Source organism: Empidonax traillii, unplaced genomic scaffold (assembly GCF_003031625.1).
Source record: "Empidonax traillii isolate 1590-97213 ecotype Southwest subspecies unplaced genomic scaffold, ASM303162v1 scaffold2464:size45919, whole genome shotgun sequence".
Taxonomy (NCBI): domain Eukaryota; kingdom Metazoa; phylum Chordata; class Aves; order Passeriformes; family Tyrannidae; genus Empidonax; species Empidonax traillii.
The window spans coordinates 20,250-38,278 of NW_020957657.1; the positions used below are offsets into that span (position 1 = coordinate 20,250).

Here is an 18,029-nt window from a genome sequence, read left to right on the forward strand (position 1 = left end):
GGGTTGCGCAGGGGATCAGGGGATCGGGCAGGGAATCGGGGTTGCGCAGGGGATCAGGGGATTGGGCAGGGGATCGGGCAGGGAATCAGGGGATTGAGAATGGGATCAGGGGATCAGGCAGGGGATCGGGCAGGGAATCAGGGGGTTGGGCAGGGGATCAGGGGGTTGGGCAGGCCCAAGGTGTCCCTGTGCCCCATCCCAGGTGGCAGCCCAGCAGCAGGAGTCCGCCACGACACAGAAGGCGGAGCGGGAGGTGTCGCGCATGGTCGTGGTCATGGTGGGGTCCTTCTGCCTGTGCTACGTCCCCTACGCGGCGCTGGCCATGTACATGGTGAACAACCGCAACCACGGCCTCGACCTGCGCCTCGTCACCGTCCCTGCCTTCTTCTCCAAGAGCGCCTGCATCTACAACCCCATCATCTACTGCTTCATGAACAAACAGGTGACACCGCGGCACAGGGGGACACGCGGGGCACCCGCGGGGTATAAGGGACATCCAGGGATACCTGGGGACACCTGGTCATGCCCGGGGCCACCTGCAGGGCTGGCACGTGCCCAGGGACGAGAGATGGGTGTGGCATTAGGGGTGGGAGGACAGTGCCAGGGCCGGACATGGGGCCAGTGGCACCCTCTGGCTGAGCCGTCCCCTGCCCCCCCCGTGTCCCCACAGTTCCGCGCCTGCATCCTGGAGACAGTGTGTGGCCGGCCCATGACCGACGACTCCGAGATGTCCAGCTCGGCCCAGCGCACCGAGGTCTCCTCCGTGTCCTCGAGCCAGGTCAGCCCCAGCTGAGGGGCTGCGGCACCCACCTGGCCCCCAGGACCCCCGGCTGCCCTCCCGGACCCCCTGCTGCCCCCCAGAGCCCCTAGCTGTGGGGCCGGCGCTGCCCTGGGGGTCCGGGGGTCCCAGCCAGCCTAGGATGTAGCGCGGGTGGGACAATAAACCACGGCCGCGGTCTGAGCGCAACAGGGACCCTCTGCGGGGCCCACGGGATGGGGGACACACTGTGGGAACCCCCGTGGGACCCACAGGACGGGGGACACACTGTGGGAACCCCCATGGGACCCACGGGACGGGGGACACACTGTGGGAACCCCCATGGGACCCACGGGACGGGGGACACACTGTGGGAACTCCTGTGGGACCCTCGGGATGGGGGACACACTGTGGGAACACACCGTGGGACCCTCAGGATAGGGGACACACTGTGGGAACCCCCGTGGGACCCACGGGATGGGGGACACAGCACATCCCACGGCAGGGCAGGATGGGGGTCCCAGGAGTGGCTGTCCAGGTGTCCCCCTGTGCCACATGGATGGGTGGGATGGGTGGCTGTGCCCCACGGCAATGCCACAGTGGGTCTCTGCTCCCTTGTCCCCTGCAGGCTCCACAGGCAGTGGGGGGGCAGGGAAGTGGGATGCTGCCCTTCCACCTCCATCTACAGGGCTGGGCTGGGGCTGAGGCCCCCATCCATGGGGTTGGGCTGGGGCTGTGACCCCCATCCATGGGGCTGGACTGGGGCTGGATCCCTTCCGTGGGGCTGGACGGGGGCTGGATCCCTTCCGTGGGGCTGAGGTGGGGCTGAGCCCCCTATCTATGGGGCTGGATCCCCTCCATTCATGGGGCTGGGGTGGGGCTGAGCCCCCATTCATGGGGCTGGGGTGGGGCTGAGCCCCCTATCTGTGGGGCTGGATCCCCCCATGGGTCTGGGGTGGGGCTGAGCCCCCCATTCATGGGGCTGGGGTGGGACTGGATCCCCTCTGTGGGGCTGAGCCCCCCCGATCTGCAGTGCTGAGGGCCAGGATTCCCCTCAGGCCCCATATCACTCCCCTCCCTGAATCCCCAAACCCGCCCCAAGACCCCTCAAGCCCTTCCCCTTCCCTGGGCTCCCCCTGCCCACGCTCTCCCCACTCAGTCTGGGGGGGTGGGTTCCCCTAGATCCCGGTTTGGGGGGACACAGGAACTGGGGTCTGGCCCCCCGGCCCGTGGGGGTTGAACAGTTTATTGAGCCCCAGCCGACACGGATCCCTTCAATCAGCCAGAGCAGAGAACCAAATAAACCCCGAGAAGGCAAAAAATCCGTGTCCGGAGTCGTCAGGGAGACTCAAATCCTCGTGGATGGGGGAAGCAGGAGAGGGACCACAGGGGCTGATGGTGCACAGGGGGGGCGTTCCCGGTGTTCCCAAAATCACAGCTGCTGTCCCAAACTACCCCTGGTGTCCCAAACCACCCCCCACATTCCCAGATCCATGAGCCTGGCATGAGGACATGTTCCCAACACGCTCGCCCCTGGATTTAGGGACGGGGAGGTGGGAGAGGAGGAGGAGGAGGAGGAGGAGGGAGGATCCAGTCAGCACTTGGAAACCCTTGGAAAAGGATTTAAGGGAAAACCCAGGAATTTGGGGGCGACCAGGCCAATTCCACACAGCTCTGGGAGCTGCGGGCAGGGACAAATGACCCAGAAGAGGAAAAACACTGGGAATCATCCCAGAGCGGGGTGGGATGGCTGGATGAGCCCACCCACGCCCAGGCTGGGGGGATTCAAGGCACTTGGAGTGGGGCCGGGGGGGGGGGGGCCCGGCCAGATCCTGGGGGGCAACGATGGGGAAGGGGGGGTTCCCATGCCCCCGGAGTTACCTCCCCTGGGGGTCCTCTCTGGGTGCCCCCCTGGAACCTCCCGGGGTCCTGCTGCTGCTCCGATGGGTTTCAGGGGGCTTTTTGAGGGTTTGAATTCTCATTCCAATTTCACATCAGTGTTTCCATTTAATTTGATTTCACTTCTCAAGTTTAAATCCCATCTCAATTTCCAATTTTCACTTTAATGTTTCATTCCAATTTTAATTCCAATTCCAACTTTAATTCCAATTTTAATTTCCCAATTCAAATTCCAATTTTTAATTCCAATTCCAGCTCCAGTTCCAATTTTTTAATTCCAATTTCAACCTGCGTCCCAATTCCGACTTTTATTCCACCTCCAATCCCAATCCCGCTGTGAATCCCCCACTCCCCCCGTAGCCCCGGGTGGCCCCATCGCCGCCCCCACACCGGGAACGGTGGTGGCGGGGGGAGCCATTTCCACACATGGTAAAACCAAAACATACAAAAATAACCCCAAAGTCGTTAAAATCCCAGGAAAACCCACGACAAGACGAGCCCCAAGTGCTGGGGGAGGGGTGTGTGGCTTTCCCGAGCCCCATCCCTTTGGAGCCGGGATGGGGTTTCCCGTGGCGGGAGCGGCCTGGGCGCGGGACGGAGCCCCTGAGCAGGTGGCGGCACAGGCCTAGAACTCGTCGTGCCGCACCAGCGCCTCCCCGAAGTCCGTGGCCTGGCTGCCCACGAACAGGTCCGACTTGTCCACGATCTCCTCCCGCGTCAGCTTCCCGTCCTGCAGGGAATGCCACATCCCGCTATTCCTCTCCGCTCCTCCCACCCCGCTCCTCCCGAAATCCCACCGGAGCGCCTGCCCACCTTGTCCTGGTCGGACTCGTAGACGAGGTGCCGGGCCTCGGCCTCGGCGTGGTCGTAGTCCGAGGGCAGGATCCAATCCTTGGTCTCCTCCTTGTCCATCTTCCCATCCCGGTTCTTGTCCCGGAATTCCACAAACTGTTCCCTCTCCGTCTTCACCCACTCGGGCTCGTCGGCGTCACCATCCTGGCTGTACATGTCACCTGTGGGGAGAGTGGGAGCGGGATCCCAAGGACTGATCCGAAGCCTTGAACTCCCTAAGTCCATCCCCCAAATCCCAAAGCACCATTCGGGTCAGGATTCCACCCCAAAATCCCCAACAGTGGCCCAAGGTGGAGGGCAGAAGTTGAGAAGTGGGAAGGAGAGAACATTCCCAGAGGGGGAAGGATGGGAAGGACATGCCGGCAGTGGCTGACACTGCATGGGGAAACGGAAGGGACACGGAGGGGACACAGAGGGGACACGGAGGGGACACGGAGGGGACACGGAGGGGACACGGAGGGGACACGGAGCACTGTGGCTCCTGCATCTCACCGATGTACTCCTCCAGATCAATGAAGCCGTCACCGTTCTTGTCAATGTCCTCCATGGTTTCCTGCACAGAGACACCGGCATGAGCCAGACCTGGAGTGATACCCACCCCACCAGAGCTTCCTGGGGAACACCCCCTTCCCAACACCTCCGTGCCAGCCCCACCTGCACGACGATGTCCTTCATGTAGTCGTACTCCTCGGGGTGCAGGAAGGCCGTGAACTCCTCCTTGGTGGCCGCCAGGTCCCCGTCCTTGTCGGCCATCTTGAAGCGCCGCTCGTCCCGCACCATCATCTGTTTGTAGTTGAAGCCGTCGTCGGGGTCCGGATCATCTGGGAAGGAGCAGAGGGAGAGCCCGGATCAGCTCAGGCAGGGGAGGGACCATGGTCAGCACCAACCCAAGCCAACCACAACCCAACCCCAACCCAACCACAACCTCAATATCCTCACCCTCAACTCAAACTCATCGCCAGCTCAACCTCCTCAGCGGGCCCTTCTCACCCTCAACTTCCTCAGCACAACCTCAACCTCCTCCACCCAACCTCAACCCCCCCACCTCAGCCCAACCTCCCGATGCTTTGCCACTGCATCCTCCACCGCAGCTCCCGGCAGCCGCCACGTCTCTCCCGCGCCCATTCCCAGGAGAAGGAGGAGCTGCAGCAGCCCCGGGATCGTGGCATTCCCAGGGAGAGGCCCCAGTAGACAGGGCCCAGGGGGTTTGGCCGGCACAGTCAGAGGCTCAGCTGGAGCTATTTCGGGAGGGGAATGTGTAAGGGGATCTCGCTCCCTGCCGGGGCAGCGGCAGAGCCGGGCGGCATCGGCCGGGTGGGATCACAGGGCCACTCGGCACAGCACCACCGGCAGCGGGAGAGGAGCTCTAGGACACGGAACTGGCAGTGTCCAGCAGCCTGTGGAGAACATGGGTCCAGGAGTTAAATTAAACCAAAGCCAAGCCTGGTCTAAAAAAAAAAGGCTCCAAAAGGCTCAGTCCCTTTGTCCCTGCTCTGCTACCTGGAACAAAAGGCACAGATTACGGAGCTCTGGACCAAGGGACTCCAGATTAAGGAGCTCTGGAGCAGCCCCAGAGCCATTAAATATCTAAAGATTTTGATTTTAAGGCACCTCTAGGGTAGAATAAACCCAAAATTCCCTATTGTATTCCCAAGGTTTCACCTTGGGAAGCGGCACAGCCTCCCAAGCAAGGAAACCCTCAGGATTGGTCCCATTCCTTAACTGCTGTCAGGCCAACTGATGAGTTTGATGGAGGGTGGGGTTTAGCAGGTGGGCTAAAAATGGTCAACCCCCCTCCCTCCAAGAGCCCGTAAAGCCACTTTGTGTCATGGTCCTTGGGCAGGGGGAGGTTTGGGGAAGCAGATGGAGAAGCTTCTCCTGGAATGAGTGTTCCTGGTTTCAGATTCCACTGTAGGACTCAGGAGTTAACAAAAATAGGATAATGATGATGATGATGATGATGATTTGGATCCCACCCCAGGACTGAGGAGTTAACAGAAATAGGATAATGATAATGATGATGATTCAGATCCCACCCCAGGACTGAGGAGTTAACAATAATGGGATGATGATGATGATGATGATATGATGATTATCATTCTATTTTGATTTTGAAGGGAGTTTCGAAGGGATTTTCACTCCAAGACGAAGCTCTTGGATATTTATCGCTTGGTATTCCCTGCTTCCTGGGATTCCCCCAGCAGAGCCCCCCCACACTGCTCAGTGACACCTCTGGGGGCCACCTAATGACTCATTCTCGCATTTAATTAACTAATTAATAAAACCACCCCCAGCACCTGGGGGGTTTTGCTGACAAAACACTGCATTCCTGACCCTTTGGAGCAGCCCCAGGGCGGTGCCCGGCCCCACAACACAACCCTCGGCTGCGTGCCAACGCTCCGGAGGCACTTCCCAGGCATTCCAGCCCCGCTCTGGCCAGGGAGGGGAGCGAGGGGAAGGGAGGGAATCTTCCAGCAGCAAGGAGCCAGGGGAAAAAGCGATTCCTGCCGAGAGGAGCCCGAGCCAGGGCGTGAGGCGGGACCCTCCCGGCGCTCCGTAAGGACACAACTATGTGGGAGCAGCAGCACGAGCTGAGGCTCCATCGGGGCCTGCCAAGGACACTGAGCCTCCAGCACCGCTCCGGGTTTGGGATTGACCGTGCTGGGGCCGGGCACTGCCCTCTTGCTGCTCTGGCTGTGGGAAGGGGCTTCTCCTTAAGCTCATTAAGAGGGTTTCGCTAATTCAGGGGTTTCTCATTAAGGTTTTTCTTTGTTAAGTTCCCCCTCATTAAGTTTTCCCCCGCCCTTAAGTTTTCCCTCCTTAAGGTTTATATTTTTCCCTGTCCCGCGCCTGCAGGTCTTAAATCCCACCCCAGACCCCTCAAACCCCTCACGTAAAAAGGGTGTTCCAACCCTTCCCAGGATCTCTCCTCTCCCTTCCAAGCTGGATTTACATGGGCAGATAAGCACAGATCCCAGAAATCCACGGCAAAGGGAGGTTTGGGAAGCGCTGCCCCAGCCCGGGAAGGGGTGGGGGGGGGGTTTTCCCCAGCCACCAGCACGGCAAACCCAGATCCTCCCCGAGCCTGAGGGACACGGACGAGCCCGAGGGAGATGGATGAGCCTCCCGTGTGGCAGCTCCCCTCCGCACATCCCACGGAGCAGTTTGACTATTTTTGGCAATATTTAGGAAATTTGAGCGGGGTTTCACGCTCTGGAGCCGCGGCTCCTCCGCCTGGCCCCGTCTGCGGTGCTGGAGGCAGGAGCTGGCACAGGGACAGGGAGTTTAAGGTTTTAACCCCAAAACAGCTGCTCCTTCCCGTGCTCCCGGGGGTGTCCGAGGCCGTGGCTCGTGTTCTAAAATTCCCAAGTTCCAGAGTCTAACACTGCTCCTGGGACAAGGGAAAGGGATTAACAGTTCTGCTGATGGTTTTTGTGGATTCGGGGTGGGATGGACACACTAAGGTGGTTTCAGAGCCACAGGTCAGTTGGTTCCACCTGCAGGTTCCAAATGCCCCCATGAGACAGGAATTCCAAAGGACCAAAAACCCCCATTCCCGCATGCTGTTAATCCCTAAATCAGTGGGATTCAGCCCAGAGTTGTGTTTGTCCTCAGAGACATCAATTACACAAAGTTGGGGCTGTGTGGGGGCACAAACATCCCCTTGTTGGGGGGGGTGGGGGTGTCACATATTTTGGGTTCTTTTCCTTGGATTTCCCTTCAGTAATGCCACCAGAAGGTCAATTCGGGGAGTTTGGGGGATTTTTAAGTGAAAACTTCAGGGACGCCTGCCCAGGCTGGCACATCCCTGGGCTCATTCCAGGGGACAAATCCAGCTTGGGCCAAGTCAAATTCCCACCACCTGCTGCTCTGCACTCCCAGTCAAGGAGTTCTTCTGGGCCTCCTTAATCCAGGCCCCAAGCTCTCATTCCGTCACAACCCCATCCTGATCCATGTCCCTCCCTCTGACCCTCACACCACAACCCCATTCCAACCCATGTCCCTCCCTCTGACCCTCACACCACAACCCCCTCCCGATCCACGAACATCCCACTGACCCCCGTGAACAGCTCGTCTCAACCGCTGGCTCCAGGAAAGGCTCATCCCCAGCACCAGGACCTACCCAGGATGTATCCATAGGTGGCATTTTTATACTCCTCCCAGGAAACCAGCCCATCCTCGTTGAGGTCGTGGCCCTTCCACTGCCGCTCCACATCCTCGTAAATCCAGCGCTTCTGGGCAAACTTGATCCAGGCCTTGAGCTCCTCCACCGTCACAAACCCGTCGCCATCCTCGTCTATTTTCCCCACAATCTTTCTGTGGGAAACACGGAGAAATTCAGATAAAAGTTAAAGAAAACAAGAGGCTGTAGGGGAGGGAATGGGAAGACGGAGCAGGTGGAGGTGGTCACAGAATTTGGGAATTCAACTATTTGGAGAGTTTATCCCTAAAACCAGCGTACGGTTCAGCTGCCAAAACCCCAGCTCAGCCCCTCTTGGGCCACTCAGGTTTTGGTTTCTCCAGGAATTAAAGGTTTTCGGGGAAAAACTTCCTTCTTAGATCTTTGGGAAAGACCCATCCGTGTGTCCTTCCCACTAAGACGGCACCGGACGGGGAGCACGGACACGGCTTTATACTAAAACTGGGAATCTCTTTTGGTAGAGATAGTAGAATTTAGGAATATTTGGGAATTATAATTTGGGAATTCTACTATTTGGAAAGTTCACCCTTTAAAACCAACGTTTAGTTTAGCTGCCGAAACACCGGCTCCGACACGGAAATCACCGCCTTGGCTTTGGTTTCTTCAGGAACTACGAATTTTAGCAGAAAAGCTTCTTTGTTAAATCCCAGGAAAGCCCCGTCTGTGCGTCCTCCCACCTCCACGGTGCCGGGTGAGGAGCAAAGACACACGTTTTTCCCCAGAACTGGGAAGTTGGGCTCGGGCACAGGAACCGTGCCGGGCCGGTCCCACCCGCTGCCCGGGGCAGCAACCGGAGCAGCCGCGTGCCTCCGTTATTTTTAGCAGCAGCTGTAGGAGAAGCCACGGCAGGAATGCGGGATCCAGGGGCAGATGGGAGCTGGAGGGGGGTGGGGGCTGCTGTTGGATCCGCGGGGTTCGCTCCAGCTCCACGCTGGGACGGTTTTGAGCTCCCCCCCCCACCCCCCCGATGAAAATCAGGGATAAATCAGTCCCAAAAAATCCATTGTCTGGTGAAGCAAGATCCTGGTTTTTCTCCTTTGACAGGGAGGTTTAATGGAAAGCCAATCAGGAATCCCGAGCTCAACTGAGGCATTTGAGGAATTTTAAAAAGACAGGTGGGAAATAACGGCGTTTTTAAATCACCACCAGGACAATTAATTCCCAAAATACTGAGGCAAAGGGAAACCTGAACACTGGAGCCACCTGCACTTGCTCCCAGTTTTTTGTATTCCAGAACTGCCTTGATCAAGGAAAACCAAGAATTCTTCCATGGTACAATGGGAAGCCGGGGAGAAAACTGTGAGGAAGCTGAGGGAAACACAGGATTTAACTCTGGCAGAGTCTCAGCATGGGGTGCCCTGCCTGGGAGACCTGAGGGGTTTTATAGACAAACATGTAACATAAATAAGTAAATGTGCAAACAGAGCTCCTCAACAGAGCCCAAACTGACAGGGAAATAGGTAAAATACTACAGAAACATTTCAGAGTTTTCCACCTCCACGTGCAAAGTGTCTCCTCCAACATTCCTGATCAAACTTCACAGGAAATCATGAAAAATGTCACAGAAACATTCAGAGCTTTCCACATAAATATATATTAAAAAAAAAAGATCAATAATATCACATGAACATTAAACATCGGCCCACATAAATATATAAGCCACAAATAAATCAGGGGTTTCAGGGAAACAATTCCATGTTTCCCTTTCCCAGGTGGGTAATGCTACCAGCAAAGGGATTTATTGGGGAAAACTCCTGGAACGGAGAACTTGAGCTGGTGGTGGTCAATGACCAAAGCAGCTTTTTCAAAGGGCAGTTTGCAGGGGGTTAATTCGGGAACAGCTTCCCAGGAAAGCCAAACCCTCTCCAGCCTGGAGCTGGGCACTCAGGAAGCTCCCAAACCTCCTCCCCCCAGCTGGTCCCGAGCCCAGGGCCAGCACCAGCTGCTCCCGGCTGCTTTCCCAGGGCAGGAGCCACCGAATCCGAACATTTTCCCAAACCCCCCCACTCTGTCCCCCTGCAAGAGCGGGGACAACAGATGTTTGGGAAGGGCTGGCAGCTGCTCCTCGTTCCCACTCCCTGATCCAAGGGGATCTGGGTGCCCAGTGCTGCTGCCAGGGAATGTTGCTGGGACAAAACAAGGTAGAGCGCGGGACCTCGTTCCCAAATCCCTGACCGACAGAGCACAAGACCTCGTTCCCAAATCCCTGACTGATAGAGCACAGGATATTGTTCCCAAATCCCTGACTGCCCAAAAAGCAGAGCTGCATGCAAAGAGATCTGGCCAAGCCAGAGGCGGAGCTCTACTAGGAAAATGGAGCACAACTCCCGTTAAAGCGCAGAATTTATGGAATCAGACCTCGGTAACAAGTTTATCAAAGCAATTCCAGCTGGGGAAAAGTGGGAATTGGCTTCTGTGGATAAAAGTGAGGCTGGTTTGTTGTGCAGAGGGCGTTGAATCTCTGATGGAAACTCTGCCCGGGCGGCACTACCGGCGTTCCGGCAGATAACTCGGCAGAACAATGGGATTGAGCCGTGACGGAGCCCTTGGATCGGGAACGTGGCGGGGGAGGGAGGCCAGGGGGGCCCTGCCTGCTGCAGCCAGAGCTGCAGTTCCCTTGGAATCCACCACTGCTCCAGGAGGATCGAGGGGTTTGCTCCGATTTCCCAGGCAAAAAAAGCCTCCTGGATCCTGTACTTTGGAGGCTGCAAAACAACCAGGGCCTGGCTCCAAGGGATCCAGGGGTTTTCCAGATTAAACAGTCCCTAGGGGGAAAAAATTCCCCTCTGGCCTCCAAGACTGAACTGCTGGGGGCAGCTCCCTCCTACCCTGAGCCTGGATGATCCATAGGGATGAATGGAGACCTGCACATCCCACTGTATCCGTGAGGTTTGGTTCGCTCCGGGGTTTCCCTCACCACCCACACGTGGCTGAGCTTTTCCTTCCCATCAGGGAGCCCCATTCCCAAAAACCTCCCAAAATTCACCGCGGGCTGCAGCGGGTGCTGCTCCAGCAGCAGCACAGTCGGGATGCTCAGCTGCCAAAAGGGGAGGTTTAGGTGGGATATTGGGAAGGAATTGCTGGCTGGGAGGGTGGGCAGGCCCTGGCATAGGTTGGCCAGAGAAGCTGTGGCTGCCCCTGGATCCCTGGAAGTGTCCAAGGGCAGGTTGGACGGGGCTTGGAGCAACCTGGGCCAGTGGAAGGTGCCCCTGCCCATGGCAGGGGGTGGCACTGGATGGGCTTTGATGCCCCTTCCTGCCCAAGTCATTCCATGATACCACGAAACCCAACCCAACTCCCGCAGAGTTCCGGGACTGGAGCCCAACATCCCAAGGAGTGTCCCGAGCTCCCCAGAGAGCCTCCAGCCCACCCTGCTCCCTGCTCAGGACTGCAGCTCTCAGGCTGGAGCTGCCCAGAGCCCCTGGAACAACTGCGGGGCAGCAGCTGCTGCAGGGACACAAAGGCCCCACTCTGCTCCTGGGAATGATCCCAGAGCTAGACTAGGGGGGCTGGGAATGCCCAGCCAGGGCTCAGGGGAAGCACAGCCATCCCAGATCCCAAGGGAGGCACAGCCATCCCGGATCTCAGGGGAAGCACAGCCATCCAGGATCCCAGGGGAGGCCCATCCCAGATCCCAGGGGAGAACCATCCCATCCTAGGGGAGGCCCAGCCATCCCCGATCCCAGGGGAGGCCCAGCCATCCCGGATCCCAGGGGAGGCCCAGCCATCCCGGATCCCAGGGGAGGCACAGCCATCCCAGATCCCAAGGGAGGCACAGCCATCCCGGATCCCAAGGGAGGCCCAGTCATCCCGGATCCCAAGGGAGGCCCAGTCATCCCGGATCCCAGGGGAGGCACAGGCCCGCGCCAGAGAGGGAATTTCCATGCAGGTTGTGTTTTCCCAGCTGCCTCCCAGCTGGGAAGCTCCAGTGATCCCAGGGGCTCTGGCACTACCCGGAGAACACGGACAGCCCCCCACTGTCACCTCCACTCTGGAGCTCTGGGAAGCACCTCATGGTGGGAATGGCTCCAGGTGACTTTTTGGGGAACGCCCGGCGCTGGGCAGAGATGGCTCCCGCTCCAGGCAGCTCCGGAGGCCGGAGCAGGCTCTCTGTGCCCGCAGCTCCCCCCGGGGAACGTTGGCAGGGCCATCCTTACCCCAGGCGCTCCTTGCTCTCCTCGGGGGTGAGCTGGTCGAAGCTCTTGGCCTCCTCGGCTCCCAGGAAGGCGTCGTGGTCGTAGTCGAAGCTCTGGGCGTCGTCGTGCTCGCGGGCGCTGAGCGGGGCCTCCCGCACCACCCGCTCCTTGCGCTCCGTCGGCTTCCCGGAGCCGCACAGCGCCCAGGCCAGCAGGCACAGCAGGAGCCGCGGGAACAGCATCCTTCCTGGGCCTGGACGGGCACACGGACGGCCGGGATGGGCACGGGGAAGGGCGGCCGGACCACCGGGGACGGGCACGGAGCGGAGCTGGAATGGGAGTTGGGGGGGGAAAGAAACGGGGATTAGGGACGGCTGTCTGGGAAAAATGGGATTAGCACGGGTTGTCCGGGAAAAATAGGGATTAGTGATGGTTGCCTGGGGGAAAAAATGGGGAATTAGGGCAGGTTACTGGGGAAAAACCAGATTAATTGATACAGATTATGGGGCCAAAAATGAGGAATTAATCCAGGCGATAAAGTGATAAATACAGATTGTCTGGGCAAGGACGATGAACTAATGCAGACTGTCTGGGAAGATGGGGAATTAGTGCACATTATCTGGGAAAAAAGGGGAATCAGTGCACATTATCTGGGAAAAAAGGGGAATCAGTGCAGGTAATCTGGGAAAATGGGGAATTAGTGCACATTATCTGGGAAAAAAGGGGAATCAGTGCAGGTAATCTGGGAAAATAAGGGGAATTAGTGCACATTATCTGGGAAAATAAGGGGAATTAGTGCACATTATCTGGGCACAAATGACTGGTTAATGCAGATTGTCTGGGAAAATGGTTTAATTCCTGCAGATTGTCAGGGCAAACTGATTAATTCATGCAGATTATCAGGGCACAGTAATGAGCCGATACGAGTTATCCGGGCAAAAGTGCTTCCCTGGCACGGAATATCAGGGTACAGCAATTAATTAACACAGATTATCAAGGCACAGGGATTAATTAATGTGCATTATAAGGGCACAGGGATTAATTAACGTGGATTATCAGGACACAGTGACCTTTGAGTCCCTGGCACGTGCAGACACCCCAATCCCCATCCCAGAGCCCCCCGGAGCAACAACTGGGGCTGGGAGAGGATCCAAAAGTGGAGGAGGGGATCCCACTGGGAGGGAAGGGGATCCCAACGGGAAGGAAGGGGATCCAGCATGGGGAAGGAAATCCTGGCAGGAGGAATGGGAACACACGCAGCACGTGCCGCCTCTACTCTCCCCTGTCCCGACATTCCCTTTAAATTCCAATCCGAGTATTCCCTACTCTGATCCATTTAACCAAAAATTTATATCAAGGTATTCCCTTTCTCTAACTCTTTCAGTCGAAGTTTAATCAGGATATTCCCCTTCCAGAGCTCTTAAATCCGAATTTAATTCGGGATATTCCGCACCCTCGCTGCTTTAATCGAAATTTCAGCCAAACATAATCTCCATCCTCATCCCTTTAAATTTACATCCAGGTGCTCCCCAACTTCAGCTCTTTAAATCTGTGTTTAAAATCCGGGTATATTCCCCATCCTTATGCCTTTAACATGGACTCAGAACAAGGAATTCTGCCCTGGGAGTGACCCAGGAATGACCCAGGTCCAGGACTGGTCCCACGTCAAACCAGGACAGTGGCATCAATCAGGACATGGGGACAAGGACATGGAGAAGCCCCTTCTGCCCCTTTTTTGGGAGGAGGATTTATTGGGCCATTCAGAAAATCCACATTTTCCAATTCCTTTGGAAGTTTGGGGGGAGCAGGGAAAGGGGATTTGGGTTATAAAGAGGAAAAGTCACTTTTTCGGTGTTTCCAGGAAGGAAAAACATTCCAGGAGGAGGGGAAAGGAGGGGAAAAGCCAATTCCAGGTGTTATCTAAACAGAGCTCTGGATATATCCCCGTCCCAGGGATCTGACTCTTGTTCATTCCAGGCACATCCCAGGGATCAGCCCAGCCTGGGGCACAGCGTGACCTGGAACGGGGTCAAACACCCTGATTTTATCTCCAGAGTCCACACAGAGCCTCTGGAAGCCACTGCAGAGGGACACTCCGACCTCCAACCAGATCCAGGCACGGATCCCGGGAGCTGCCCCGGGAAAGGTGCTCGGAGAGGCCAAACCCACACACCAACTTCTATCCACAACTATCCATAAAAACCCCGGCAGCACCTTCTGCCAGCCAATGGGATGGACCCCGAGATTTCCCTTGGAAAAAACAGCCCCTCTCCTGCTGGGAAAGGCAGCAGATCCCTGTTCTCCTGAACAAAGAGGGGAAGGTGGGAACAGGGATCAGTGGTGGGAATGTGGGGGAGGAACTTGAGATTATTCCAAGTGGGTTCGCTGCAATACTGATGAATGAATAAACCCAGAATTCCCATTGGGTTCACTTGGAATTCCACGCCGGGCTTGGAATTGTGGTGGGATTTACAGCGCACTGATGGGCAGGAGCCCCTCTGGAAGCGCATTTCCCACCTGGGAAGCTGATAAGATCCCACAAAACCTTCCAGAGGCGACACAATTTGGTCAGATTTGGGAATCAGCCCCTGTTGTGGCTTTTTATGGGATTGATCCCATGGGAGCAGCCAGGCATCAATTACCTGGGATGCCCAGTGGCACACGAGGACACAGGCAAGGGTAAGGGGGCAACCCTGGGGGAATTCCCAGCCCCGGGGGGAATTTATGGATCTGAGGGAGTCACTGGGAGCCGAAACCAATCCCAGGGTATAAACAAGCAGGTCCTGCCCCAAACCAGCCCCCCAGGGCCTAGGGGTCACCGACGGCTCCGGAAGGGGAAAACGGATTTGGGGTGACACCTCCTCGCACCGGGGTGCCCGTGCAGGGCGGCACCACCAGGGCTTCCACAGCCCCTTATCCCGTTATCCCGCGGGCCCCACAACCCCTTATCCCGTTATCCCGGTGGTCACACAGTCCCTTATCCCGTTATCCCGCGGGTCCCACAATCCCTTATCCCGTTATCCCGGTGGTCACACAGCCCCTTATCCCGTTAACTCCCCGGGTCCCACAGCCCGTCACCCCGGCGGAGGACGCTGCGGGGTTGCCCGCGGGCCGGTCCCGAGCGGGCGGCGGGGCCCGGACGGGGCTCGGTCTCCGGGACGGGGCAGCCCCGGCCGCCCCCGCCCGCCCTGGATCCGGCACACGGGCGGCCCCGGGGCCGCTCAGCACCGCACGGGCCGGGCCCGGCTGCGGCACTCACGGGTACAGCGGCGGTGCCGCTCCCGCCCGTTCCCATGGCGACCGGGCCCGGCGCCGCGACCGCCGCGTTACCGCCGCCCCACAGTGGCCCGGCAGAGCCACCGCCCCCGCCTCCTCCTCCCGCTCCCCGGGCCCGAAGCCCACGCCCGGACCGGATCGAACCGAACCGAATCGAATCGATCCTATCCCGTCCCGTCCCTCACCGTCCCAGCCGCCGCCGCCGCTCCGCGCACCGGAAGTCGTTGCCGCGCCACGCCGCACGGCCCCCCGCGCGCCCGCGTCGCCAGCCAATCACAGCCCGGACGCTCCTCCCCCGCCGCGCCGTTCTCCGCGCTTATTGGTCCGCTCCGCCGTCACTCCGCACCTGCGCCCGCCTCCCTCCTCGCCGCGCCCCGCCCTCCCCTCCCGCCCCCTCTGTCCCCGCCCCCCCTCGCGCGGGACGCCGGAGCTGATTGGCTGGAAAACGCCACGTCCTCAGGCGCGCGCCGGCCGCCGGCCCCGCCCTCCCGGGGGCACCCCGCGCTCACTGCGCATGCGCCTGGGAGGGAGGGAGGTGGAAAAGGCGGGAAAGTCGAGGCGGCGGTGACGCCATGTTGGGGGGGGCGAGAGGGCCCTTCCTGGGCCATTCCAGGGCCATTCCCAGCCTTTCCCACCTGGCCAAGCAGCGGGGCTGCCACGGAACCTCACGGGTGGAGTTCTGGCCACGGAGCCTCGGAAACAATTAGGTTCACACAGTCACAGACTCCCCTGAGCCGCAGGGACCCACAGGGATCACTGATCCAACCCCTGGCTCTGCGCAGACACCCCAACAATCCCACCCTGGCCCTGCGAGCGCTGTCCAAACGCTCCCTGAGCTCTGGAGCTGTGACCTCTTCCCTGTTCGGTGCCTGACCCCCCTCTGGGGGCAGAACCTTTCCCTGAGATCCAGCGTGACCCTGCCCTGGCACAGCTCCAGCCTTTCCCTCATTCCTGACATCTTTATCCAGCTGGGCTGGGCAGTTTGTCCAGAAGGATAAGGGGAGAGATAGAATTGAAACGTTTTTAAAGTACAAGAGAGCCATGGAGGGGCTGGAGTGTGTGCAGGGCAGGGAAGGGAGCTGGGAAGGGTGTGGAGAACTCCTGAGGGAGCTGGGGGGGCTCATCCTGGAGAAAAGGAGGCTCAGGGGGGACCTTCTGGCTCTGCAAGTCCCTGCCAGGAGGGAATGGGGCACAGAGTTGACTCCATGGGCTGGAAAGACTTTTCCAACCTCTGGGATTCTGGGAAAGCCTTACTGAAATCCTAGAGGATTTCATCTGGCTTCCCTGGATCACCTCAGGGGAGACCTTACAGTCCAAGGGAAGGAGGTTTGGCAGCCAAGATGTTCCCTGGTGGCCCCATGGGTATGATGTTCCTTCTCCATAACTCCCAGAGTGACCTTCTCCATGCTTGGACCAGGCACCAAAAGGAGACAAGAGGCCTGGAGCTTCCAGGTCGTCCTTCTCGCTCTTCTGGAAAATTGGGATGTTTGCCAGCTGCCAGTGGATTTCAGTTGGAAAAGCCCTCAGAGACCAACCGTCCCCAGCACTGCCAAGGCCACCGCTGGCCCGTGTCCCCAGCTGCCACATCCACAGGGTTTGGAAACCTTTCCAGGTTATGGGCACTCCACCCTGCCCTGGGCAGCTGTGCCAGGGCTGGACAGCCCTTTCCATGAGGGAATTCCTCCTCATGGCCAACCTGAGCCTCCCCTGGCACAGCTTGAGGCTGTTTCCCCTTGTCCTGTCCCTGTTCCCTGGGAGCAGAGCCCGACCCCCCCCGGCTCCCCCCTCCTGGCAGGGACTTGCAGAGCCAGAAGGTCCCCCCTGAGCCTCCTTTTCTCCAGGATGAGCCCCCCCAGCTCCCTCAGGAGTTCTCCAGACCCTTCCCAGCTCCCTTCCCTTCCCTGCACATGCTCCAGCCCCTCTCTCCATGAGGGTCCCAGCCATGCTCCAGACGTGCCCTAAGCCATGAGCACATGGATCTGGAAATAACCTCAGGGCTCCTCTCTTGGAGTGACAGCCCGGCTATAAATAAATCCACTCGCTCCGGTGGCCGAGGCTGCGCCGCTCTAAAGGGCTCCTCGGACAAGGTGTGATGCCATCGGCAGGGAATGTCTCCCAGTCCCGGTTTACGGGCTCCCGGCAGCGTCAGGTTCTATTTAACCCACGCTGGCTCCTCGTGATGACACATCGGGGCTGAGCTCAGCGCCGATCCCAAGGGATGAGTCCCGGGAGCCGCGTCTGCCCCACTCCCCGCGGAGCCCCCGGAGAGAAACCGGCGCTTCCAGGGCCGTGATTCATCCCCATCCCGCAGAAATGCCTAAATTAGGGCAGCGGGAGAGTCCAGGGCTGCGGCTCCCCCGCTCCGAGGGAGCTGTGCCGGGGCAGAGGCTCCCGGCGGATATTTACAGTCCATGAGATAATTCCCTCTCCCCTCGGCCTCGCCGGGAGCGGGGCCAGGACTGACACAGCCCCGCAGTGAAGTCACAGCCTGAAAAAAAAACCTCACCCAAAGTTACTTGGAGAACCTCCCGCTGCATCTCTCCCCTCGTTAATCCCCCCTGGATCTGGCAGGGGCTCAAAGGGAAAACGATCCCGGAGATTGGGAGCGGGCACTGGCAGCAGGAGATCTGTTTGGTTTTGTTCATCAGAGGTGGCTCGGCAGGGCTGAGAGGGCTTTTCGGTCAAAAGGTGACTCAGCAAGGTTGAAATGCTTTGCTGGTTGAAATGCGCCTTGGAGGGGGCTGAGATGGGTCTTTTTAAATAAAAAATGGCTTGAGGGGTTGGGATTTATTTTTTTTTTTAATTAAAAAAACCCAGTTTGAGTGGTGTTTGGAGGGTTTTTTTTTTAATAAAAAATGCCTTGAGGTGCTGAAGCGTTTGGTTATTTTAATAAAAGGTTGGGGGGCAT

At 58.4% G+C, this 18,029-nt stretch overlaps 2 protein-coding genes across 4 annotated transcripts in view; one reads left to right on the forward strand and one right to left on the reverse strand.

Annotated features, from left to right (window-relative positions):
• Positions 1 to 807, forward strand: part of LOC114071948 (violet-sensitive opsin-like) — a 5,054-nt gene extending 4,247 nt beyond the window's left edge. Inside the window, exons 2-3 of the mRNA XM_027909841.1 lie at positions 203 to 442; positions 671 to 807. Coding sequence (XP_027765642.1) covers positions 203 to 442; positions 671 to 793 — 363 coding nt within the window. The 3' untranslated portion in view covers positions 794 to 807. The remainder of the gene's footprint in view (positions 1 to 202; positions 443 to 670) is intronic.
• Positions 808 to 1,965: 1,158 nt separating this feature from the next.
• On the reverse strand, positions 1,966 to 17,748 carry CALU (calumenin). Of its 3 annotated transcripts, none has more exons than XM_027909838.1 (7): positions 17,628 to 17,722; positions 11,867 to 12,098; positions 7,632 to 7,825; positions 4,163 to 4,329; positions 4,001 to 4,061; positions 3,470 to 3,669; positions 1,966 to 3,386 (listed from the first exon to the last, which is right to left on the reverse strand). In XM_027909838.1, exons 1-7 carry the CDS (start codon positions 17,656 to 17,658, stop codon positions 3,282 to 3,284), a joined length of 990 nt encoding a protein of 329 aa, XP_027765639.1. In that variant the 5' UTR covers positions 17,659 to 17,722; the 3' UTR covers positions 1,966 to 3,281. The 3 variants fall into 3 exon arrangements, with proteins under 3 accessions (XP_027765639.1, XP_027765641.1, XP_027765640.1); XM_027909840.1 differs by lacking the exon at positions 17,628 to 17,722 and adding an exon at positions 15,307 to 15,322; XM_027909839.1 differs by lacking the exons at positions 1,966 to 3,386; positions 3,470 to 3,669 and adding an exon at positions 3,746 to 3,919 and having other exon boundaries at positions 3,975 to 4,061; positions 17,628 to 17,748.
• Positions 17,749 to 18,029: the final 281 nt, after the last annotated feature.

What these genes read in the sequence shown, in the direction of transcription:
- CALU (XM_027909838.1), bottom strand. Translation starts at nt 17,658, where the DNA reads ATGCAGCGGGAGGTTCTCCAAGTAACTTTGG. An exon ending in CACCTATGGATACATCCTGG is followed by an intron (nt 4,330 to 7,631) that starts GTAGGTCCTGGT and finishes GCTCCTTCCCAG; the next exon opens with ATGATCCGGACCCCGACGAC. An exon ending in TGAAGGACATCGTCGTGCAG is followed by an intron (nt 4,062 to 4,162) that starts GTGGGGCTGGCA and finishes GTCTCTGTGCAG; the next exon opens with GAAACCATGGAGGACATTGA.